The sequence below is a fragment of the Mauremys mutica genome, chromosome 3, assembly GCF_020497125.1.
Source record: "Mauremys mutica isolate MM-2020 ecotype Southern chromosome 3, ASM2049712v1, whole genome shotgun sequence".
Taxonomy (NCBI): Eukaryota; Metazoa; Chordata; order Testudines; family Geoemydidae; genus Mauremys; species Mauremys mutica.
In genome coordinates this window covers 203,441,694-203,468,905 of record NC_059074.1, presented here as the reverse complement: position 1 = coordinate 203,468,905, position 27,212 = coordinate 203,441,694, and the positions used below count along the sequence as shown (strand labels likewise).

General features: G+C 41.5%; 1 protein-coding gene across 2 annotated transcripts in view; it reads right to left on the bottom strand.

Annotated features, from left to right (window-relative positions):
* GPCPD1 (glycerophosphocholine phosphodiesterase 1) overlaps positions 1 to 27,212 on the bottom strand; it is a 69,478-nt gene that overhangs the window by 15,940 nt on the left and 26,326 nt on the right. For both annotated transcript variants that reach the window (XM_045009794.1, XM_045009795.1), the window contains exons 6-14: positions 26,386 to 26,427; positions 24,899 to 25,022; positions 19,525 to 19,759; positions 15,784 to 15,946; positions 10,946 to 11,078; positions 10,645 to 10,699; positions 4,198 to 4,290; positions 2,304 to 2,381; positions 533 to 572 (exon numbers count right to left, since the gene is read on the bottom strand). In XM_045009794.1, the coding sequence (XP_044865729.1) occupies positions 533 to 572; positions 2,304 to 2,381; positions 4,198 to 4,290; positions 10,645 to 10,699; positions 10,946 to 11,078; positions 15,784 to 15,946; positions 19,525 to 19,759; positions 24,899 to 25,022; positions 26,386 to 26,427 (963 nt within the window). The remainder of the gene's footprint in view (positions 1 to 532; positions 573 to 2,303; positions 2,382 to 4,197; positions 4,291 to 10,644; positions 10,700 to 10,945; positions 11,079 to 15,783; positions 15,947 to 19,524; positions 19,760 to 24,898; positions 25,023 to 26,385; positions 26,428 to 27,212) is intronic.

Genomic DNA, 27,212 nt, shown 5'->3' with positions numbered 1-27,212 from the left:
TTCAGCTCAGTTTACAAATTTAAATAGTGCACTAAAAGCTTTTGTAATGCAGCAAAATTACGTATTTCACTGTTATCAGAACTAACTAAATCCTGGTGATATTTAATTCTATAGTGAACAGTACTATGAAATTCTGCAGCAAAAGAGACCGTGTTACATATTTTATAACAGCCCAAGTTTACTAGCATTTTAGGGCACACTGCAAGGTCCATCTTTTGTCCCTGGAATATCAGGAGCTGAGAAACTGGTACGGTCAAGAAGCTGTTGGAGGGAGACACTGGTGGTGATTTTGTTAGTGGAGTAATTACAATTTTTCTTAAATATGTTGGAGAATGGTATTACATGCTACCAGTGATGCCGTTATACATAACTTCCCTGTGAAAATACTATGTGATAAATAGCGCTCTCAAATATTTGAAAATCTCAACTTTCAGTTTCTAGGAATAAACAAAATTGATTGGAAAATAAACATTTGAATGACAATATAAATTCTTACAAACGTTTTTATCTGCTGCCTTATATTAGTACATACCATTGTGATCTTTTAATTTCAAGGCAGTCACATGAGCCAGCTAAAGATCACAAAAAGAATATATTAAATTAACAAGTATTCTTTTATCTGTAGAGACTGTACTATTTTGGTAAAGAACAATTAGATTTTTCCTTCTGAATTCCCTTACATTTGTTTTTAAAAGTTTAAAAAAAAGTCTGCCAAACATGCAGTTCTGGTAGGAAGACAGACAAAAAAATTCTAATACAAACATCTATTTTCTTTCCAACTTGCCTACTTTAAGATTTTAGGGAGAAATAAATATATATATAATTATCCAACCAAAAAAAATGTACAAGTGGACAGGGCGATAAGGATAGAATTTAAAAGTTAAGATGTGTAAGGCACATTATGAAAATTGTACCTTCTCCTTATGCAATGACCATAACGTGCATCCATGAAAACTCATCTAATCTGTCTGTATACTTTCTGTACTCTGGGCCCCACTACAAGCAGAGGGCTGACCACAGTTTATGGGATGGGGCCATGCATCTGACTTAAAATACTGTGGGGCTTCAGCTGAGACCCTGCATCCACTCAATTTTCTCTTTGAGGCTGAAGGAGAAAATTAGGTAATTTAAGAAAATAAGAGTACCTAAAATTCTTGTTTCAGTCACATCTTTCCTTGACTCTGAAATAAGCAGTTTCACCCCCCGTTTTCAACTCTCATGCTTCCCAGACTCATCTCCTGTTCTCTATTTTTCCAGAAAGTCAATGTCCCCACGGTATCCATAGTGACAGGCCAATATCCTACTCTCCAATTTTGCCTGACCAGGTTAGATTGGATTATGCATCATTCCTAACCTTTGCCCTCAACTGCAAGGGTCTGTTTAGATTAAGCCAGGATTATCTGATATACCCTCGATGTCTTTTCCTAATGCAGACAAACCCCCAAAATAACAAATGTAGTTTTTATATCCCTTCCTTGGTAAAGATTCTGAACTATCAGCTTTAAATGACTTCTAACACCATCTTCAGGCTATTCTATTTTTTTTTAAACTCATATTGTTGTAATACTCAATGTTAATGGGTCATCATCTGGGTCTGTTTAGCATGCTGTTCCACCTTTCCACCCAGTGTAAGAGTTATAAGGACAGAACAAGTTGAAAACAAAGTAGCATTTGATCAGAAAATAAGCTATTTTCCTTAAAAGCTATTCGATTGATCACAACAGTAAAAATACCTTAAAAATCCTGTTAACATGAAAAAAAAAAACCAAAAAACAAAACAAACTAGTGCCAGATTTTTAGAGTTACTGAGTACCCTCAGCTTCCATTAACTTCTATGCAAGATGCGAATACTTAGCTCTTCTGAAAATTAGGCCCTTGACCTCATCTTCAGTATATTCGGAGTATCATGGTAGTGATACTACAGATATGGCCATTGCATTTTAAACCCCCTACTCCCAATCTCTTATATCTTTGTCCAAGAATCTCTCTTTTTATTAAGTTTTTGGGGACGTAAAGGAGATCCACGTAGTCATCTACAACTAAGAGGTAATTTTTTGTGCTCAGTAATTCATATGGCTTAATATTTAAACTCCCATCTTGATATATAGCTAGTCTTCCATAAGGAATGCTCTCTGCTAAAATTGAAAAAAAATGCTTTTAAACTACTTATTGTGTAGTACATACAGAGCAGCAGCAAGAGCTCCCTCAGACCGTAAATATTTCAAAATGAAGATCTGATATCCAGTTTTAATACAAACATCTACTGTGCAGCAACATACTAAACTAGCCTACCATGACATTACCTTTAATAATTGCAGTTGGTCATATGAAAGTTCTTTTACTGGTATCTCAAACAATTCCAATGGCTCAGCATCGTATTTCTTGGAAAAAAATATGTATTTGACATAAAATGTTGAAAATGCACTAGTATAAGCAATACACTTATTTCAAGACAGACATCACTAAAGCATTTAGCCAAGCACACTGACAAATATGTTGTTTACCACTGATAACGTTAAAATGGCACTTTATCAATTTATGGATGAGAAGACCAGTTTTCAAAAGTGGTGTTTTGATGTGCAAAACAGTAACTGTCTTAGTGCACTTAGTTAAGGCAAAAGTAAGATTTGCAAGCACAATTTAGGACTTAATTTTCAAGTGGTGAACTATGCACTAGGCTGTTGCTGTACGTTATTAAAAATTCTTGTAACTGCCTACATTTGTTCATTAAAAAAGATTAATTTATTGAATGCAGAGTAACATCAACTTGAAGTTCACAAGATGGAAAGTGTACAATAAAAATTCTAAAACCCCAAACACCTCATTTGACAACCCTTCCAAATTTTTGTTTTGAACATCTCAAAAACATTGATAAAGAGAACACGTCATTTCATATGATGTCCTAGTGTCCCAAGAACTTCTTTCAAGACATCTGTCCCCATTTTTCATTTCAAATGTTCTCCCCGTTCCAACTAAAAAGTTTTTGTTCAAACATTGCTATACTGATTTCAGATGTTTTGTACACCCATTTCATTACTCACATACTGAGTGCACATTTCATGCCAACCACAATTCAAAGCCAAAGCTTGTCATGTGTCAGGTGACAATATTGCAAGCTGAGTATGAGGAGTTGATAACCCTGTCTACTCAGTGAAAAACACTTGCTCAAGCTTTTCAGGGGAAAGGGGGTGCAGATCTATCAAGTTCTCCACCTTCACTTCCTTCTTCTCTATGGATGTCAAAATGTAGCGAAGAGGAAAGAAAGGGGAAAACGTAGGGTTCAGCCTACCTGACCTGGTCTGCTGACCCATGTGGACAAATCCAATGAGAGAATGTGATGCACTCAAGCATTTTGTGACAAACTACCAGAAAAGTGCCTCATTTTTATTATGAAATCTATAGTCACCTTTTTCATAAACAATATTCAATGGTCTGTATGCTATGAAACTTGGAGGTTTAAGAGAAATTCTACACGTCTGCTGTAAGATTGTGCCCTCCTTAGTGAATTTCTATCATAATCAGTATGCACTACAACAGTGTTGCTCATCCAATGAGTCACATACAGGGGCCTCGAGAATCATACTGTGAGAAAGCAGAAGAATTGTTCTGGCAGGTGACTGAAGAAGCATCTTGTTTCCAGGACCTTTCTTCCTACTACTATCACTTCTGCCCTGGCTCCATCTTTTCTGGCCTAACACTCAACCCCAGGGAAGTTCTTCAGCCCCAATTTTCCTCCCCACAAAATGTTAAATACTAAAATAGGGTAAGCAGTGCTTCAAGGGGCTGAGAAGACAAAAAAGGCCAAAAAAATCCAACTTGTGACAATATATTATGGCCACAAAGGCTTGCGAGATATGGTAGATTACAGGAATTTCCTGCGATTTTGTAGGTCATGGACTAAGAGGTTGAGAACCACTGCACTACAGCATAGAAGGAAGTATTTCAGATCACATATCTGAAGGGCCCCTAATATCAAGATAAAGAATTACTATTAAATTAGCTCATCTTTTGTGGTATATTTTCATACAAAACCATAATTTCCAATATATTAAGATTGTATTGTTTGTTTCCATTCCATACTTTTTCCTGAGTTACCGAACTATTTTTACAAGACATCTTGGAATTTCAGTCAAATAATTTGAGTTCCAGTAATTGTCACACTAACAACAGAAATTTGGTCAGCACATTCATATATACCTTTTTCATAGCCATGCAACAAGTAAGATCGTGATATACAACAGGCACATGATCCTTAGAGAGATGTACATCAAATTCCACAAATGCTGCTCCCTGCAGAGAAGAAAGTAAGAACTGCATATAAGAACTAGAGAAGAAAGTTTTCATATTTATAAATTTTATATATAGCATGTCAACTGATATACAATAACTACAGTAGCTGATAAAAGTTAGAGTTCAGTACAGCATTGTAGGGAACTACTGGTTATATGTTGACCAAATTCTTCAGTTCAACAACTGATAAACGATGTACAGGAAAAAATATTTAAATAACCAGTATGCAAGTCTGATAGCTATTATTTATTCAATCTCTTAAGGGTTCAAGTGTGTGTCAGAGTATTATGCACTCTTCACTGAAGAAAAGCCATGAGAGGAGATACACTTCATATACTGAAATTTACACACCTTTCTCTGCTCTGACATATAAGCCAAGGTCTGCTCAAAGGGGTGATTTGAGATACTGAAATTGCTGATGAGCATTCAAGTATCAGTTAAAAACTAAAGCAGCAGCATCAAATAAATAAGTGTAACCTATTTGGATTGAGCTAAATTGTTATTTTTTATGTTATGACTATATAAAAGCACTTAGAAAGTTTGTTCTTTTTAAAGAATAAAGCTGAAGAACAACATGTGCTGCTTTTATTAGAAAAGTCAATTGAAGACCAGTTTTATTTTTGGTTGATTAAAGAGGAATTATTCAGAAGTAAATCAAGTCCTCTGAAGGTAGCACTCAAATTCTCACACCTGGATCATATGTTCTCTCTCCATTAGCTTTAGAAGCTAAATAGAAAGTCTAGGACATTTCCACTCTCTCTCTCAGAAGGATTATTTATATAGTACCTTCACAGAATTCATTTTTTAAATTTTCCCTACATCCAATGCTTCAGAGGACTGAAAGACAGGATCCTGATCTACAGACCACTGCTGTTTTTCTCTCCATTGGTAATTCCTGTGTTCCCATCACGGTCGTCTGTTTCTTACTCTAGCCACCAAGAGAACATCGGTACAGGTGGATCAGTAGAGAATAAAATAGAATTAGACCCAATTTCCATTTCTTGAAAACTTAGTTTCATAGAAAGACCACATCTCCACTGGACTAAACAGGAACTTTGTTTTAAGTGAATGACTAGTATCAGCGTTGGCTAACAAAAATCCCTGACTCTGAGGGAAGAAATTACTCACCTTGTGCAGTAACAATCGTTCTTCAAGATGCGTGTCCCTGTAGGTGCTCCACTATAGGCATGTCTGCATTCCTGCGCTGCTGATCAGAGAACTTTGGTAGCGGGGTCCGTTTAGCCCGTGCATGCACAGTCTCCTCCCCCTCGTATGCTCTGCCACAAGGCTAACCAGCATTGTGCAGGCGACTCAATTCCTTCTCTACTGCTGAGTTTATTATGAGAACTCTGAAGTAGAGGGGAGAAGGGGGGGCGTGGAGTACCCACAGGGACACACATCTCAAAGAATGATCACTACTGCACAAGGGAAGTACCTTCTTCTAGTAATGTCCTTATAGATACTCGACTATAGATGACTCCTGAGCAGTATCCCCCACTGGAGGCTGGGACTTCAGAGTCGAATATATTTACGGATGATAGTACCCTGGCGTCAAATCTGACATCTGCAGCAAAGTCTCCTAGGATCGCATAGAGTTCTGCAAAGGTATGTGCAGATGTCCAGGTAGTTGTTCTGCAGATGGTGACTAGCTGGGCTTCAGCGACAGAACACAACCTGCCGAGACAATTGTCCAGGTATGGGTAAATCATAATACCCTGGGAGTGTAGGTGGGTTGCCATTACTGAGAAAACCTTGGAGAATACTCTGGGGACTGATGAGAAGCCAAACGGAGTACTCTGTACTGATAATGGTCTTGGCCTAGTGTGAATCTGAGGTATCGTCTGTGACTTGGTATGATCAAAATGTGGAAGCAAGCATCTTGAAGGTTGAGGGACGAGAACCAGTCTCCCTTTTCTAACGCTGGAATAATCAAGTATCGGGGGTAGCCATGTTAGTCTGTATCCACAAAAACAACAAGGAGTCTGGTGGCACCTTGAAGACTAAACAGATTTATTTGGGCATAAGCTTTCATGGGTTAAAAAACCTCGTCGCCAAGGTGACCATATTGAACTTCTGAGCCTTGACAAATTTGTTCAGCGCTCTGAGGTGTAGTATGGCTCTTCAATCTCACTTTTTATTGGGTATCAGGAAATAGCAAGAGTAAAAACCTTTGCCTTTAAGATGTATGGACACTTGCTATAAGACTCCTACACTGAGGAGATAGCCTCCGACAAATGAGTGCTGAGGATTATTTGAAATGAGTACTCCATCCATTTCACCTCTCTCCCAGCCCTTCTCCATCCCTTTTCAGAGACCCTTCTCACGAGAGCCTGCTACAATAAGAGATAAGCTATCTGTTACAAGGTGCTGCGGAATGGGGTGAGTCATCCACAGGGATGAGTAAGGTTTTCCAGCATCAGATGGTATTGAGGAGAGTGGTCTGATGGCACCTCAACCAATTTGTCAAAACTGTAATTTTGTGGTAGATGGCTGTGAAGAAGCAAGCTGAGAGCCTGAAGGTTTCTGTACGGGGAACCTGCACTTCTTTCTTTGGGGTTCATATGATCGTTGAGATGAGTACTGTGATGAACGGAGTCTGAATGAAGGTTGAGGAGTATATTCTCTTCTAACCAGACGTAGATTCTGAACATTTGAAGAGTAACTCTGCAATCTTTAAAGTGTCGATGGAAACATCCGTCTTCTCAATGAACAGTTTTGAAACTTCAAATGGAAGGTCATCCACAGTTGTTTGCACCTCCTTGCAGAAACCAGGTAAGTGCAGCCAAGAGGCTCGTTTCATCACAACTGCAGTAGAGATGGAGTGTGCCGCCATGTCAGCTGCTTCAAGCGCAGATTGGAGTGATGTCTTTGCCACCAATTGGCCTTTTTTAACAATGTCTTTAAATTGTTCTTTGTGAGAATTTGGGAGCTGCTCAATAAGGGAATTTAGTTTTGAATAGTTTAAGTAACCATATTTTGCCATTAAGGTTGATAGTTTGAATACGGAATTGCAGGTTGGCTGATGAATGTTTTCCCCCCCCAAAAGATCTAGACGCTTCCAGTCCCAGTTGTAGAGGGTAGATTTGAGATGGTGCCGGCAGCTCCTTGAGTTCACCATGTCCACGAATTAAAAGGTAGGTCAGAGAAAAGAAGCTGTCTCTCTTTTGCTGGCACATAGTACTTTTTGTTGGCCCGCCTGCATGTTGGTGGGACTGATGCAGGGGTCTGCCATATGAGTTTGGCAGGGTCCAAGACAGCCTCGTTAATCGGGAGGGTTACTCTGGACAAGGCAGAAGAATGTAAAATGTCCACTAGTTTATGGTGTGGCTCAGTCACCTCTTGTAATGGTATCTAGAGTGCCTCTGCCACCTGCTGGGCCAGCTCCTGAAAAAGCTTAAAGTCATCTGTCAACGATGGTGGAGGGTGCATCACTGTATTATCTGGTGATGATGAGAAATTAGTCTGGGGGGTAGCTATCTCCTCTACTTCAGCCTCCTGTTCCTCTCTTAATGGTTCAGGGGACTTGGATGCCCTTGATGTGGAAGCCGAAGCAAGGTGTCTCCGTGGCTCTTGATAGGCCATGCTAGTCCCAGTAGGGCCATTGAGAAGATGGGAAGGGGCCCGATGGTAGATACCATGGCCACCCATATCAGGGAGGCTGCAGATCAGAGGGGCAGTACAGTTGAGGTCCATACTGGAAATGGGTACTGTAGGATGGGTGAGAAGAGCAGCAAGAGACCACGTCCTCTTGCTCACTATCCAACTCAGTACTTGAAAATGGGGGTGCATGACATGATGTTGCCTCCAAGTCTGGAGCTCTGGGCAGACTTGTACCAGGGCCCCAGTACCAAGTAGAGGTGAATCCAGTAGAGCAGGTTATGAGATGCCTTATGCTTGTCCAGACCTTTCAGTGTCTGACACATACCAGAAGTCCTGTGGTGCCTAAGACGTCATTACTTGTGGCGGTTGACGGTGCCAAGATGTCTGCACCGAAGGAGCCTGTGATGTGGACCTGATAGTGTAGTCCATCAGTGTCTAGTGTGCCAAAGACCGTACTGATGTAGGCTGAAGAAGCCTTCCCCATGGCAGATTCTCTGGATTTCTCACGCCTTGTTCATACCAATGATTCCTTGCCTGTGCCCATATGGTCCTTACGCAGCCCAACATGCTCTGTCGAGTTGGTACTGTGTGAGCTTTGGGTACCAGACTTAGATGCCTTCGGTGCTGTAAGTACTAATAATATTGAGCGAGCCAGAGATTGTTCTCAGCTCGGTTGGGGCTCACAGTGGGGACTCACTGCCCTTTTCTTAAAGGCCTCATGTGAGTGGCTCATTGTTGCCTTCTTGGGCTCACTACCCTTAGATGTAGAGGGTTGTGGTGAGGCTTCCCACCTTCTGGGGTCTTGGCATGGCTCTGAGAGTGGTAGAAGGGACACCTCCATTAGGAGAAGCTTGAGTCTCAGTTCTCTATCCTTTCTGAATCTGGGCTTCAGTTACTGGCATAAAACCACACTTCTGGGGAATGTGGTCCTTTACCAGACAGTGGATACACTGAGAATGTCAGTCAGTCATCGGGATAGATTCCTTGCAACTGAGACACTTCTTGAAGCCCACTGAACTGGGCATATACCCTGTCCAGGGGGGTTGAAGAAAGACTAAGTCTAAATAAAGCATAGGATTTTTTGTTGTTGGTTTGGTTTTTTTTTTGTGGTGGGGGTAAGAGGTTGGTTGGTAAACAAAAGATAAAGGAGAAAAGAAAGGGAAGCTCCAAAAGGTAGCTAAAAATTAACAATTCTAAAGAAGTTAAAATCCGCTAATGGACAGTGAAAGCTCCCTTGCTAGTCCAGGTGGTTGAGAAGAGTTTGCCCACACAACTCTGGTTAGCCTCATAGCAGAGCGGCGGGGAGAGGGAGCAGGGAAATGGCGTGGGGGAGGCAGGGCATGCAGAGGCCAAACAGACACAGCTATCAGAGTTCTCCAATTGGCAGCGCAGGGACACAGACAAACCCACAGCGGAGCACCCAGAGGGACACTACTCAAAGAAGAAATAATAAATCAGACTTTCCTTAAAAGTCCTTAACATGAATATGTAGTACATCTGGACTGCAACATCCCTGAAGTAGGCAATGAAACCTGCTCTGCTGCATACTACATGCATTGACATGGCATTCAGACAGCAAGTTAACGATGCCACAGCAGAAAATAACGCTCAATCACCTTTCAACTACAGACTTTGAGAGAACACAGTGACAAGGAAGTGATAAACAGAAAGGTCAAGGTCGGTCTGCTCCTAGCAGACTTTCAAGGATGCGTAATGCCAAGAATCTATCTCACAGCAGCATCTCCTCAAGAGCCTCACCTCATTCCCAGTGTGAAAAAGGGAGTGGGACAAGACATCTCATAACCTGCTTACCACCTTCCTTTCAGTCCGAGTCCATTAACACTTCCTTCATCTTAGGCTGTGTCTACACTGCCACTTTCAGCGCTAAAAGATGTTAGGGGTGTTTTTGTTTTTTTAAATCGCCAGGAACGCTCTCCACCAGTGATAAAAGCATGTCTACACCGCCCATGTCACAGCGCGGCCATGGTAGTACTGCCGCAGCTGTGCTGTAACATGGGTAGTGTAGACATACCTATCCTCTGATCAAGATCTTTGGACAGGAAAGTCTGAATGCAACCTCAGACTAAATGGCAGAATATCGGCACTGTGAATTCTAAATGAATATCCCCAAAATTAACCATGCAATCTTTAAAAAGTCAGAGATACTAGTTCTCGTTGAAGACAAGTAAAAATTAGATTTCAATATAAAACACATTCTGAAAAAATGAAAGATTTAATTTTTCAAACTCATCTCCAAAATGTCTTTTCCAATTAACCTCCAAGACCATAATCCTTAAAAGATTTATGGAAATCAACTTCATATACCTGACCAGTTCCCACTGGATGAAATCCTGGCCCTACTGAAGTCAGTGCGAATTTATCCACTGATTTCAGAGCCAGAATCTTGCCTATTGCCTTCAGTAAGCTACTCACATGCTTAAAAGTTATGCATTACGTGTGAGTTTGTAGGATTTGAGGTTAGCTCTCTAAAGTTCTCCATGTGTTAGAAGCAACATCTGCAAATTTTAAGGTGGAAAGGTGAGTTTGAGAATGAAAGTCTAAAGTGAGCTTATAAAAGAAAGTAACAACCATGCCTATGGAGTTGCTATTAAAATTCCATACTTTGTGTATTTGACTATTCTTTTCTTTTCACTTAAGATTTTCCTGACTGAATTGCTGAATAACTAGATCCTTAACACAACATATCAGATGTATTTTTACAAATAGCTTGTTTCCATATACACCCACACATACATGGCTAGCAGCATTCCGCAGGGAAGCAACAGTGTTCTCCTGAACTTTAGCAAGTCTGAAATAGAAACAGAGGGAAAAATTGTTAGGAGTAAGACAGTACACACACACACACACACACGAGTACCTATCAGCAATTTTAGTTTTAAAGGAATACTCACATTTAGAATAAAATCACTTAAAATCTGCTACGAGTTTTTCATAAAAATTGACCTGGCAAACCTATTTACACAAGTGGATACCTACAAAAATGAAGTATGTGGGACTAGACAAAATATCACAATTCCGGTACACATTTACTTACTTGGTAGTTGTTGTAGAGTTTCCTGCACCCCTATGTCCAACATCAATTGTACTTCTTGGTCTCCAGTATTTAGCATAAGAAGCTTTCATATCACAACTGTATCCTGATATCGGCTTTATAATTATGTAGTCCACTATAAAGAAAACACATTGTTTTGAATGTCAAAAAGGTGACTGTTTTAAGTAAAGCAGTCTGGCTATATCTCTGGAGCTGATTCAGAGCCACTGCACTTGAGAATTTACTGCAAGTCTACAGAATTTCCTGATGTACAATAACTATGCACACAATGCTAGGAAATTAACTTTAAATACCACCACAGCCATCTTAAAGTGAAAAAAAGAAATTAAATTTCTAAGGCTTGGTCTACACTACGATTTTTGGTCGAATTTAGCAGCGTTACCTCGATTTAAGCCTGGACATGTCCACACGATGAAGCCCTTTTTTCCCCCAACTTAAAGGGGTCTTTAAATCAATTTCTTTACTCCACCTCCGATGAGGGGATTAGTGCTGAAATCGGCCTTGCCAGGTCGAATTTGGGGTAGTGTGGATGCAATCTGACGGTACTGCCTCCGCGAGCTATCCCAGAGTGCTCCATTGTGACTGCTCTGGACAGCGCTCTCAACTCAGATGCACTGGCCAGGTAGACAGGAAAAGGCCCACAAACTTTTGAATTTCGTTTCCTGTTTGGCCAGCGTGGCGAGCTGATCAGCAGAGGTGACCATGCACAGCTCATCAGCAGAGGTGACCATGGAGTCGCAGAATTGCAAAAGAGCTCCAGCATGGACCGAACAGGAGGTACAGGATCTGATAGCTGTATGGGGAGACGAATCCATGCTAGCTGAACTCCATTCCAGTAAATGAAATGCCAAAACATTTGAAAAAGTCTCCAAGGGCATAAAGGACAGAGGCTATAACAGGGACTCATGTGAAAATTAAGGAGCTCAGGCAAGCCTACCAAAAAACAGAGAGGCAAGCGGCCGCTCCGGGTCACAGACTGGATATGCTGCTTCTATGATGAGCTGCATGCCATTCTAGGGGGTGCAGCCACCAGTACCCCAACCCTGTGCTTTGACTCCGTCAATGGAGTAGGATGCAACACGGAAGCGTGTTTTGGGGATGAGGAAGAGGTTGAAGATAGCTCACAGCAAAGAAGTGAGAAAACCAGTTTCTCCAACAGCCAGGATCGGTTTCTCACCCTGGATCGGGAGCCAGTAACCCTAGAACCCACCCAAGGCAGGCTCCCGGACCCTGAAGGTGGAGAAGGGACCTCTGGTGAGTGTACCTTTGTAAATATTAGACATGGTTTAAAAGCAAGCATGTTTAATGATTAATTTGCCCTGGCATTTGCGGCCAGTACAGCTACTGGCAAAGTCTCTTAATGCGTCTGGGGATAGAGCAGAAATCCTCCACAGACATCTCCATAAAGCTCTCCTGGATGTACTCCCAAAGCCTTTGCAAAACATTTCTGGGGAGGGCAGCCTTATTCAGTCCTCCATGGTAGGACACTTTACCATGCCAGGCCAGCAGCACGTAGTCTGGAATCATTGCATAACACAGCGCATGGTCCTGGTGTTTGCTGGCATTCAAACATCCGTTCCTTATCTCTCAGTGTTATCCTCAGGAGAGTGATATCATCCATGGTCACCTGGTTGAAATAGGGTGATTTTATTAAGGGGACATTCAGAGGTGCCCGTTCCTGCTGGGCTGTTTGCCTGTGACTGAACAGAAACGTTCCTTTCTGTTAGCCGCACGGTGGGGGGAGGGGTGAAGCGATCATCCCAGAGAATTGGGTGTATGGGGAGGTTAGTTGGCTTTGTGCTGCATGCTAACCTGCAAACTGCAGCCCCTCCTTTTAAACTGCCAACCCATTTTAAATGGCCAACCCAACGGCCGCTTGGTATGGGAAATGCGGGCGCTGCTGTTTGAAACCATTCCCACATGTTATGAAGGTTAAAGAAGCCAAAAAACAGTGTTTTACCATGCAAGCCGAATTCTGTTGCCTGGCCCTGCGTGAGTGATCTCTCACACCAAACCAGCAGGCCCTCCCTCAATAAGAGGCAAAATGCGACCTTGTAACTAAAGCACATGTGCTATGTAACGTTAACAGCAAGGTTTACCATGAAAGAGTGTACCCATTGTTCTATAAAATGTGTCTAACTACCACTCTCCCCTTTTTTCCCCCTCCACCAGCTGCATATGTTTCTTCTTCCCGGAGGCTAGCGAAGATTAGAAGGCGGAAAAAAAAAACCACACTCAGGATGAAATGTTCTCTGAGCTCATGCTGTCCTCCCACACTGACAAAGCACAGCAGAATGTGAGGAGGCAGACAATGTCAGAGTGCAGGAAAGCACAATATGAACGTGAGGAGAGGTGGCGGGCTTAAGAGAGTAAGTGGTGGGCTGAAGATGATAGGTGGCGTAAGCTTGCTGACAGAAGGCAGGAGTCAGTGCTCAGGCTGCTGAAGGATCAAACTCATATGCTCCAGCATATGGCTGAGCTGCAGGAAAGGCAACAAGAGCACAGACCACCACTACAGGCCCTGTGTAACCAACAGCCCTTCCCTCCAAGCTCCATAGCCTCCTCACCCAGACGCCCAAGAAGGCAGTGGGGGGGCCGCCGGCCACCCAGCCACTCCAACCCAGAGGATTGCCCAAGCAACAGAAGGCTGGCATTCAATACGTTTTAAAGTGCAATGTGGCCTTGTCCTTCCCTCCTCCCGCACTCTACCCGGTGCTTCCCTCCTCCCCCACCCCGCCTGGGCTACCTGGCAGTTATCCCTCTATTTGCGTTATGAATTAATAAAGAATGCATGAATGTGTAGCAACAATGACTTTATTGCCTCTGCAAGCGGTGATCGAAGAGGGCAGGGGAGGGTGGTTAGCTTACAGGGAAGTAGAGTGAACCAAGGGGGGAGGGGGTGTCCATCAAGGAGAAACAAACAGAACTTTCACATCGTAGCCTGGCCAGTTATGAAACTGGTTTTCAAAACTTCTCTGATGTGCACCACACCCTCCTGTACTCTAACTGCCCTGGTGTCTGGCTGCGCGTAATCAGCGGCCAGGCACTTTGCCTCAACCTCCCACCCCGCCATATACGCCTCCCCCTTACTCTCACAGATATTGTGGAGCGCACAGCAAGCAGTAATAATGGAAATATTGGTTTCGCTGAGGTCTATCCGAGTCAGTAAACTGTGCCAGCGCGCTTTCAAACGTCTAAATGCACATTCTACCACCATTCTGCACTTGCTCAACCTATAGTTGAACAGCTCCTGACTACTGTTCAGGCTGCTTGTATGGCTTCATGAGCCATGGCATTAAGGGGTAGGCACTATAGGCATTTCAACATCCCCAACAGTTATCTTCTGGTGTGGGAAGAAAGTCCCTTGCTGCAGCTTTTGAAACAGACCAGAGTTCCTGAAGATGCGAGTGTCATGTACCTTTCCCAGCCATCCTACGTTGATGTTGGTGAAATGTCCATGGTGACCCACCAGTGCTTGCAGCACCATTTGGTTTATGTACTCGCTGGCTTGGTGCTCCGGTGCCAAGATAGGGATATGGGTTCCACCTATTGCCCCACCACAGTTAGGGACTCCCCATTGCAGCAAAGCCATCCACTATGACCTGCACATTTCCCAGAGTCACTACCCTTGATATCAGCAGCTCTTTGATTGCATTGGCTACTTGGATCACAGCAGTCCCCACAGTCGATTTGCCCACTCCAAATTGATGCCCAACTGACCGGTAGCTGTCTGGCATTGCAAGCTTCCACAGGACTATCGCCACTCGCTTCTCAATTGTGAGGGCTGCTCTCATCTTGGTATTCTGGTGCTTCAGGGCAGGGGAAAGCAAGTCACAAAGTTCCATGAAAGTGCCCTTATGCATGCGAAAGTTTCACAGCCACTGGGAATTGTCCCAGACCTGCAACACTATTGCGGTCCCACCAGTCTGGCATTTTTTCCGGGCTCAGAATTGGCATTCCATGGCATGAACCTGCCCCATTAACACCATGATGTGCACACTGCCAGACTTCTCACAAAGTACGGGCCCTATGTCCATGTCTATGTCTTCATCACTCCCGTCACCGCGCTGCTGTCATCTCCTCGCCTGGTTTTGCTTTTGCAGGTTCTGGTTCTGCATATACTCCAGGATAATGCGCGTGGTGTTTACAGTGCTCATAATTGCCGCAGTGATCTGAGCGGGCTTTATGATCCCAGTGCTATAGCGTCTGTGCTGAAAAAAGGCGCAAGACAGTTGCTCTGACGGCAGGAGGGGCAACTGATGACTTGGCTTACAGGGAATTTAAAATAAAAAAAATTAAAAAAAAAAACAAAGGGAGTGGCTCTGCATCAAGGAAAAACACAAACAACTGTCACACAGAATGGCCCCCTCAAGGACTGAACTCAAAACCCTGGGTTTAGCAGGCCGTTGATTTCACGGAGGGAGGGAGGAGCAAATGAATACAAACCAAAACTGGTCTATTTCTTGTTTTGATTCACTCCATCTATCTTTTACAACCTAGGCTGGCAGCAGACGGTGCAGTACAATTACTAGCCATCTTCATCTCCTGGGTGCTCGGCAGAAGATGGGAATGACCTGGCTGAGTCACTCCCATGTCTGCCCAGGACTTAATGGACTTAGAGCATTTTGTGTGGGGACACACACAATCGATTGTATAAAAACGATTTCTAAAAAACCAACTTCTATAAATTCAACCTAACACATTAGGCTATGCATTCTGAAATCATTGGATTAAATGGCCAAACGCAGCACTTTAAACAAAATTGTCAGTCTAATTTTAAGTTAGTTTATGTTGAAATTCTTATTTTGTATCAACCATACCTCTGACTTTTCCAATCGTTTTTCTTGAACTTCTGCTCATAATAGGAAGTGTGAGAATTCCAGCACTCTTTCCCAGTTCTGCAATCATGGAGGATAACAGGCATGCAGTACCCACATGACCTGGAAGTTCATCTCCTTGTAATACTCTTTCGCTTAGATCTTCCTAAAAATGACAAGTATTAGGTTTTCTTTTTAAAAAACAGAACAAGACATTAAATTACGGCTATATGTACGAATGACAATATAAACTCTCCATAGTCATGGAAACTCTGCTTGACGAGCAAATTTACACAAGCACTTATATAAAACGTGTGCTTCATTATGAGATCCCCCCCCTTTAAACTCAAATGTACCTGTGTTACACACAAACCTGACCTCATTGTTATTGTAAATTATCAGAAATATAAAATCTGAATTTGATAGAACTGTAGGAAAAAATGGTTAAGAGACCCTTACAGAATTTCAGCCACTCTTTTGGTTTGCAGTTTATTTTGGCTTTATGACATACAAAGCCCATTATCTTATTCAGGACTTGTAATCATATATTTAATAACCTAGTTTAACTATACTATATACAGTATTTTTCTGGGGGACGGAAAAGGTCAAAGGGTATGCAGACAGAAAGGACAGTTACCTGTTCTGTAACTGGCGTTCGAGATGTGTTGCTCATCTCTATTCCACAGTAGGTGTGTGTGCTCACCACATGCACTGGTGTCGGAAGTTTTTCCCTCAGCAGTACCCGTAGGGGGAGCGCTGCTGCGACCCCTGGAGTGGTGCCATTATGGCGCGCTATGAGGGGATCCGCGCGCTCCCCCCACCCTCCGTTCCTTCTTGCCGGACCAATTCTGACAGTAGGGAAGGAGGGTGGGATGTGGAATAGACATGAGCAACACATCTCAAAGAACGTCAGTTACGGAACAGATAACTGTCCTTTCTTCTTCGAGTGCTTGCTCATGTGTATTCCACAGTAACTGATTACAAGCTATGGGTGAGGGAGGTGGGTAGGAGTTTATGGATCCCCTGGCTAGAGCACAGCCCTACCAAAAACAAACAAACAGTCTCCCACACCAGGGATGACGCTATCACATAGTGCAACGTGAACATGTGTACTGAGGACCAGGTAGCGGCCCTACAGATTCCTGGATAGGGACGTGGGCCACAAAATCAGCCAATGAGGCCCGAGCCTTTGTTGAGTGAGCCCTTATGATAGGTGGTGCGGGAACCCCTGCTAGGTCGTAGCATGTCCAGATGGACGACGTGATCCACTGACACAGTCTCTGGGTGGAGATCGGTTGGCCCTTTATGCACTCTGCCAAGGCAACAAAGAGTTGCGAACACCTACGGAACGGCTTAGTCCGCTCCAGGTAAAAGGCAAGCGCCCTGCGCACATCGAGAGTATGGAGGCAGCGTTCCTCGTTAGAAGCATGTGGCTTAGGGCAGAAGACAGGTAGGAAGATGTCCTGGTTCACGTGAAAGGCAGAGACCACCTTGGGGAGGAATGTGCATGTGGTGAGCACGCACACCTACTGTGGAACAGACATGAGCAAGCACTCGAAGAAGAACCTTACTTTACACTCATCCAAATTATAAAATCAATTTCAAAAAGGATATTTCATTTTGTACATGTACTGAAGTCATCATTCTTTAATCTTCGAGAACATTTATGGTCAGATGTTTTAGAGTAGCTATTGGTCACTTCAAACTCACGTTTCCACTTAAAGGTAAAAACCTTTGCTGTTTCTCAAGTGATGGCATAAGCCTCTTTTAAAATGTATATTATATGAACTGCAAACGTTCATATAACAACTACTTGATATTGTTATATGAATAGTATGTACAAGTATAGCATGATCATTTGATCGTAAACTAATTACTAATTCAGGAAGCCATTTAAATACGCTCATCCACTTTTGGAAGACAAGAATTCTCTCTCCAAACTGTTAAGAGTCAGTGACTTTTTAATTATTGAAGCTGAAGACTTTATAAGAGCTATTTAACTTGTAAAAAACTGTTTGAGGACTAAAACATAAGAAACAAGAGTGTTTGGACCTTTTAAAAATAAAATTATATATTCCCTGTCAAAAATCTAATAAAACTGAAAGACTGTCAAAAAGTGGACTAAATTAAAAAGAATTTTTTGAAAGTTAGTTTTTAACTCATCTGAATCTTTCCTGCCACAAAAATACAGAACATTAAAGAAATGTTGTATATGTATTAACAAACTATATATTCTTAAAGATGAAGGGGCTCCTAGAACTACCATGAAGACATGAAACCAATTAAAGGGTGACAGCAATCGACCTGAAATATAAACAAGCTTGTGTTTTCTCTTATAATTTTACAGAAATAGGAAGGAGAAGAGTACAAGACTCTGGAGTGAGTAACTCACACAATCCTGTTACTCTGCTTAGACAGCAAGCACTTTGCAACTCATCCTGTCCATCTCTACAAACAAGCTGCCACAGACGCATAAGAAAACTTTCTCTCACCAGTCCATGTTGAAGTTAACTAAGACACTGCCAAACTATTAGATTTAAAAACAAACAAAACAAAAACAAACAAAAAAAAACCACCCCACACCCTTTTGTAATGATTTTGCTGGAATAGTGAAATGCTGTTGTAACTTAAAATATTAGCAGTTTTACTCCTGCTAATCACAAAATGGTTAGTCCATGTATTCCTGGACAGGAGATAAATGATAAACACTGATAAACAGAAATAAATATTGGGAGTTACATGGATTTAAGGTTCTTAATATGGTTAACTGGCCTGTCTCAAGACAGGCTCCTTAAATGGCTTCTTCTAAGTAACTGATTTAAATATCTTCTTTGATTTCATAGACATAGTTACAATTGCTTCTTTACCAACTATAAACGGACTGGCTATTTATTAATAACCAACAGGTACACTTGTCCTGAAACAAATTATTTTGACCATCTATAAACATTTAGTTAACTACAAATATACTGAAGAGTCACAATATATTGTTGATACGGAAGAGATTGTAATGGAAGTAACCAGTTTATCACTTGCTCTCTTGTTTAATGTTTTCTTTTTGGTAATAAAATAGCCCTGGTTAACAGCAGTGATTATTTTGCTTGGTCTTAAATCACAGGGACTCCTAAGGTATGTAAAGAACTCCTTGACTAAATAGTGGGACCCATACCTGAGTTGGCAGTAAGTGAAACAATTAGGAAGAACTGGCCTACTATTTCTTTCTTTTCTGGACTACTGGCTCTCAACCTTTTCAAACTACTGTACCCCTTTTCAGGAGTCCGAGTTGTCTTGAGTATCCCCAAGTTTTAACTCACTTTAAAACTATTTGCTTACACAGACAAAAATGTCACAGCACACAATTACTGAAAAATTGCTTGCTTTCTTATTTTTATCCTATAACTATAAAATAAATCAATTGGACTATAAATATTGTATTTGCATTTCAGTGTATAATATATAGAGCAGAATAAACAAGTCACTGTCTGTATAAAATTTTAGTTTGTACTGACTTTTTCTGTAGCCTGTTGTAAAACTAGGCAAATATATAGATGAGTTGATGTACCCACTGGGACACCTCTGTGTACCCCCAGGGGTACAAATACCCCTGGCTGAGAACCACTTATCTGGACTAAATATTTTTAGTCATTTTTAAAATAAAATTGCTAGCTGGTCAGCAATTTTAAATGACCCCTTCCTGCACCAAGAACTCATCACTTCTAATATACATGCCAGACAAGTACTCACTTCAAAAAAGTCAAAGACTAATTCCAAGTTATCTGGTTCCATTGTCTGTATGCTGTATTCTGTCCATCGATCAGGCTGCAAACCATAACCACATTCTGGTTGAGAGTGCCGAGATTTGTATTCAGTATCACTTATTAAGGAGATCTCCAGAGTGTTTGACATTTTCTGAGCAACAGTTTTATCTTGGTTGTCGTCATCGTGATCTTCCTCCAAGCCTTCTAGAGTCAGCTTTACCCTATGCACCAAAAAGAAAAACAAATCAGAGGCTAGAAAATTAGTGACGCATCTTCAGTGACAGCAACAACTCCAAAGCCTACAAAATACTAGGTCAGGAGATCTAGTAGGATTCTGCCCCACAAAAACTTTATATGCCACTGTATTACCTATATTTCCCTAAACATCATGATGACCCAGATCTCAAGGCACCATTAGTGGGATAATACTTCCCTACTCCTCCCATCCTGGAGCCATTACTCTCTAGTTATACTTTCCAAAACACCTCTATAGATTTAGATTTTAACCTCATAGCTTATGCTCTTGCACATCACAAAAGCTCAAGACACTGGGTAAGATTTTCTAAAATGCCTATGTGACTTAGGAGAATTGGAGTTGTCTACATGAGTTAGCATGCAGCAAGCCACAGTGTGACTCTATAGTGTGCTAGTTTGCCACACTCTAATATGCCAAGTGGACCTGCTACTGTGCATTAAAAGCTTTGCAGTCCCAAAGAAGGGGATATCAAAGCTCACTACAGAACTTTCAGTGTAGCAGGGTCCACATAGCAAGGTAGCACATAGCAAACAGCATGCTGTAGACTCACACCCTGGCTTGCTGCACGCTAACTCACCATGTAGACAATCCCTAAGGGTATGTCTATGCTACAAACTAGGGGTGTGGTCTGCAGCTCATGTACACCAACCCACACCCTCTTTCATCTGAGCTAGCATACTAAAAAACAGCATAGACAGCAGCCTGGCCACTGGCAGCACAGGCTAGCTGCTGAGTACAAAATGGTACCCTGGAATCCCCATAATAACCACTGTACAAAACATATCATAATCATGTCACAAAGTATACCTTGTGAGGTATCATTTGAGAAGTCATGATCTGTTGACTATTACTACCCTGTTGGATTGTGTGACTCTGAAGCTATGAAGTATTGCTATGTGTGTGTTACTGAAATATGTCATGAAGTTGGGAGATGCCCACAGCTAGCTTTTCGGTGGCAACCTAGTAAAACAGATTTACATCAGGACCAGCTAGACATTTGATTGCCCACTGAGAAGAATCCACTCTCCCAGAGACGACTCGGAGAGGACACATACACAATTGGGTCTGCCTAACCTCCCATCACAGCAAGGATCTTTCTAGTAACTGGAAGTAGAGGAGAGGGACAGTGACATCACTTGGCCTCTCTCCTCCATCTCAACACCTCGAAGATTGTTCGGAAGACAAAGACTTTGAACTGGGGAGATAGGGTGGATTTCCTTCCCAGCCTGGGACCAATGTATTGGAACTGTAAGCTGCCTGTAACATCTATTAGGGTGAGAAAAGCTGTTTGATTCAAACCTTACTTAGTCTGTAGAATTTAGACTGCGAGTTCATTTTTATTTCTTATGTAGCCAACTTTAAGTGATTATAAGTAGCAGGCATAGAGCTCAATCGATCTTTCTGTAGTTAATAAACCTGTTTTATATTTTACCTAAAACAGCATATTTTAGGTCGAAATGCTTAGAGAATCTCAGCTCAAGCTAACAAGGACTGTTGCATGTCTACTACCCTTGTTGGAATGGAAAACTAATGAGCTTGCACTGTCCAAGTGAGTCTTGAGCAGAGTAAGACTGTATTTGCTGGTGCCTCTCTCTGTATAATTCATGAATGACTGGGAAAGCCTTCATGCAATTTAGCTGTGTGTGGGTCTCCACATGCTGATGGCTGGGCAATCACAGCACCTGGAAGGGTTCACTGCTTTTCACTGGCTGGCACTGCATCATAAGAGACAACCCAGGCTGGAGAGTTAAGGAGGCACAACAGTCCCACAATTTCAGGTTGTAGCCTGGGGATCCCATCACACAACCATGGGGTTCAGGCAGGTTTGTATTTGGGATGGCTAGACTGTACCCACCACTGCCCAAGCTTCTGCAACTACGCTGCTATTTTTAGCATACTAGTTCAGATGGAAGCTAGCATGAGTACACATATGCAAGCTTGGAATCACACTCCTCACTTGCAGTGTACATGCAGCCTGAGTTGCATGCTTTCAGAGAAACTTAGGCTCTAGTGACTACATTCCATTTTTCAAAAATGATTAATTTTGACTTATAAGTGCACAAGTTACTTTTGAAAAAAAAATAATTACTGGATGTTTTGAAAAGTTTTCCCACTGTCTAAAAGTTAGTAATCATTACTGACTAATTATATGGGTGCCAGAGTGAACAGATGGCCTCCTTCAGGAGATTACCAACAACCTAAAGGGTCACCTGAAGGTAACTGAAGACTAGGGTAATTGTCACCATCAGCCCCTCAGCCTTGAGCATATGACAACTGATGTATGAATATGCACACACAAATACACAAGTTCTGTAATATTCCTAAAGTCAAGTAATATAAGTAGGTATATGCGGTGCTATTGATAAGCCACAAAGATAAATGCAAAAAAAGAGTAAACCTCAGATTATTTTTAAATAAACACAAAATTTAATTGAATGTAGTGCTTATGAAGGTTCCCAGACTGAAAATAGTAAGTGGTCCTGCATGGAAAGTGGAGAATTCTCCCTGACTTCCAGTGTGCCCAATTCTAGCAAACAAAGTTGCATCCAGCAAACATTATCATTCCATGAAACAAGTTTTCTGCCTCTTTGCTTCCTATCAAAGGAAGTATATATAACCAGGTTCCAATCCCTTTCTCAGTCCTTTACAAAGAAAGCAAAGTATATAAAGAGCTATTTTTCCTCAATGGTTACAAAAAGAGGTCCACATAACTCTAAAAGCAGCAAACAAATCCCACTGAGAGAATGCTGCCAGTATAGAGCCTCTACATCAAATCTGTATCTTCAATACCACAGAATGAAAAATCTCAGTCCAGAGACTGAAACTAACTCTCCACTACAGGACCCCACACAGTGGAAATGGCTGCCACAAATCACCTTAATTGTGCTGTTCTAACTATCCAACGGATTTCAGACCATCCATCCTTTCATGTACCAGAACTCTACAGGTCCTTGGTGCATTATACACCTCTTCTGATATTTAGATCACTTAACACATGCAATTTCTGGTTCTAAAAAGAAAGTTTGAGTGTGGAACTCTTCTATGAAAGGTGTCTCAATGCACCCATGTCACTAAAAACAGCATTTAGCCATCCAGATCTAATTGAAGATTACCACCAGACCTATCAGGCCTCCTGAGAAAATTAGTCTAGGTATGAGTCATGAGACCAAGCTTTTGTAAAATGATTGAATTGTTACATGCAGACTTACCTCCTTTGTCTGACCTGGCACTGCCCAGAATTCCCAGTTTTGGCAGGGATATCGAGCTTAGACATCTTTATTAGAGTTCTTATGAATCCCAATTTTGGGGGGGGGGGGGGGAGAAAGAAGGAGTGTAATGTCTATTCAATCTGCCAAGCACATCAGGACTTTGGTGACATGAATGGTCCTAGGCAGCAGAAGAACCGATGTACCACAGGGAAAGAGGTTCAAAGCCTCTCCCTGCCCTCCTGAATTGCTAACAACAAGCCAGGTCCTTGAAGTAACCAGCAATTAGGCAGTGCACTGATTCTCAGGAAAACTAGGATCAGGTTTCAAGAATTACTTTCTCTCTCTTGCATGCCCTGCCAACAGTGTGCCCCAGGAAACAATGTAAGGTGCTACAGTATTGGGACAGAGCAAGGGCATATTAGGTGCAATTGTTCTCAGTAAGGCAATTACCTCTCCAGTCTCATGACAAGGTTGAGTGGGGTGGGGGAAGGGAAGGTGTCCCTACCATCTTAGCTAGGCGTTCATTATGACAAGGCTCTCAAAATTACGGTCCATGATCTGCAGATTACTTGGTGATGGTATGTGAAAAGCTAGCTGATCACATGATGTGGGCTCAGTATCTGACTTCCAGCAGCTAAATCACATTGATAGTTAAAAATACACACAATTTAATATTTTTTCCATGTAAACAAGTATAACCCAATCCTCTAACCAATTGAAAACTGGAAGGCAGGTGGTCAGCATGATTGAGAAATGGGAGGAAAAATGACACCAGATACGCTATTTTAAAAGCTGGAGAACCGCTGCACTATCAAAAGCTGTATAAAATATTTGACAGCTAACTGCGCTTAACACGATCAGACTTATATATATATAAAAAACTTGAGAGATGAATCACATCTAATCACTTAGTTTATGCTTTCTTTTTCTAGGGCTAAGAGAAATTAAGACAAAGGGATATGTGTGTGTACCTACTGTCTGTTTACCTCCTGGTATATGATGCTATAATACTTGCTACAGTAAAAGCTGTTTTATCCAGCATGTTGGTGGAAGGGGGGTGCTGGTAAGTGAAAAATACTGGTTAACTAAGAGGGAAGGAGTTTGGGTGCAGGGCTTGGGTGCGGGACGGGGTGCAGGCAGGGGCACCTCCATCTAGAAGTAGCTGGGATAGGTTGCCACTTGTCGGGAGCCACCTGAGGTGAGTGTCCCCCAGACCCAGCACCCACCCCAACACCCCATGCCAACAGGATTATAAACTGGAATTTCAACGAAGATCAGAAATGCTGGTTTATAGAGCTTTCCAGTTGATGAAGTGCTGGATAAAACAGCTTTTATTGGATACAGATTTTTTTTTGTAGTTTGAGAAAAGGGACCTATTAAAATAACTTCTTATAAAAATATAAAGACTGAAAATGGGCTAATACTGAAGTAGTCCTTTCATCTGAACGTACTGCTTCATTCTTTCATAAAGAGAACTCTTTCAATATTAAATATTTAATGAAGAATCTCAAGAAATATAGCTCTGAACAAAATCAGAGGACTACAGTAAAAATCAACTGAAGTAAAGATTGTAACAGCTATTAATTTCTTCACATTCATCTAAATCAGAATGGAGTATTAAAAATACCAAATTAATTATTTGTGTCATTTGAGAGCACACGTAAGGATACATAAATATCGCATGTATGACAGTATCCCCCCCCTCCCCCCCACTAGCTGTAAAATAGGTGGGATGCTAACATACATTGTGGCCTCTTAACATTTTTCTTTTGAACAATCAAGTTAGCAATGGGAGAAGCCTGAGGAAAGCAGCACCACTGATTTAATGTTATCAACAGATGTGAACTTGTGATGGAGCTTAACATTACAAAAATTGCAACTTATGATGATCTTACCTAAACCTAGAATTTTTAAATTTGTTCTTGGATATTGAGACAGGTGGTTTTTCAGAATAATGTAGACGTAATCTTATTTCAGTCTGACAGGACAGCCACCCAGAATCCAGAGTCTGAACACCATCTGGCAAAGTAAACATGATGAAAAGTAGTAACAGTTATATACAGCCGAAGAGATTTTCAAAAAAGAAACATACATCAATATAATTAAAAACAGAATATTGGTATAACTTTGAAATAACGCGATTTCACATAACTAGTTTCTTTGGCAGAGTCCACCATACCTTGTAACCAATGTTCCCTCTAATTTTTTCCACCCATGTGCAGAATAGATACGTGAGTGTAAGTGTGAGCTGGCTAGAGGTAGAGAAGAATCCTCAGCTTCTCAGAATGAGGAAAGTAGTGCAAGTGGGGCTGCCAGGAAGGGGTGCAAGGTACCAGCTATCAGATGAGGTTCTGAAATTGGCTCTGCAGGTCTGAAGCTGCTGAGAAGCAACCGATTAGTGTAGCAGTGAAGAGAAGTGACAACTTTGGGGACAGGAGTAAGAAAGATAGCTTGGGGAGGGGGACAGCATAAAGCAAAGACAGGAGAAAACAGAAGTTAAGAATTTAGTGGAAGGGACAGAACTGATGTGTAAGGTGTGACGGAGTAGTGTCAAAGTGGGATAATTTTGTAGGTGTTAGAGGGCCAAGCAATGAGTGAATGGTGGAGTGGTTGTGAGGTGTGTGAAAAAACAGTTGTAAAGTAAGGGAGAACTTGGTATGAAGCCTGCAAGTGTGGGAACATATATAGAGAGCAATTGGGGAGGTAGCGTATTGATGGCTGTTGGTCTGATAACGGGTATGTTCAATTTAACATTACAAATTTTGACAGTTAACAGAGCAGGAAAGAGCAGTGCAGGATCCACCCTTTAACACAGAGATGGCGAGCACACAGTAAACATGGGCCATTGAAAAATGCCACAAACCCACGATGCGCCATGATCCATTCTGCCAACCTACAAATGCTAGCAGCAGAAGGTAGTGAGGAGGGCTGTGGGATAACTACCCATAGTGCACTGCTCTCACTGTTGACGCTACAGCCCCAAGTGTGGATGCGCTCTGGTGATGGAGAGAGTGTATTATAGTGCTTTTTGATAGTCAATATAACTTTTGTCAACATAACTCTGGAGTGTAGACAAGACCTAAAAGATATTACCAAACCTAATAGCTGACACACAGCAGCAGAAAGGGGGAGGATCTGAGGAGGATGAAGATCATGGCCAAAACATGATGCCACAGCATCCTGCGATCAGTGGAATATCTCCACATGGCTAGTGCTCTTCGCCCTGAAAAGGGCATCACCAGTCAGAAGCAGGCCCTCAGGCACTGGCAAATGTTTTGTTTAACATGTATAATTTCATTACATTTTTCATCACTAACACTTGACTTCTTAAAATTCATACATGCTGGTAAGGATTTTAAAGTAATTAACACATCTTACTTACTATGGATTCCAAACTGTCCATCATCAACAGTGATGTCATTTTCTATAATTGAAGGGAGGGGAAACAGAAGGAAACTAGTTAGCATTCTTACCTTACACAGAGTCAAATGTCAAAATTGAACTACTATATTTAAAATTTAGAAGGAAAAAAGTAGACAAAGAATAAGCATATTTATTGCAAAATTCTATTAAATACATTCTAAAAGTTTGGTTTTCTTGCAGATCACACTATATTGCTAGTATTCTGCATTGCTAGTGTTCAAGATCCGTTTAGTATTATATATGTTGACAGTGTTTAAGAAATGTTTCTTGAAAGCATACAAGCTTTTTGCTATGAAAAGCTTCTAAATCACGTTAGTCATAATTAAAATAATATTCTGTGCATCTGACAGACCCGTTTTCCTGGAACGGGACATTCGAAGTGTTTCTTCACTTTTACCCTACTCAAAAAGGTTATAAAAGCAGGAAACTCAGGAAGTATGCAAACTCGCCAGCATAACCATAAACTTTCAGAGCTATAAAAAAAAACCTAAAATAATCAACCTTTGTTTCTCAAAATTTGAAAACCAAATTGGACTTAATCATATTTTGCCAATAATGCCATTAGCCTTTTGTAAAAAGCACCACAATTCTGCCCTCAATCTTTAATAGTCATTAAACAACATTTTGTTGTGTAATGACAAGTTTTCTATCAGCATTAACAGGCTGACATTTTTGTGACAAAAGAGACATGTTTTATTTTTATTATGAACTTGCGAAGAGTGATTTCTCTGACCGCAAAAGTTTCCACACAGCTCTAGAACTCCAATATCCAGGTTTCACTAGATC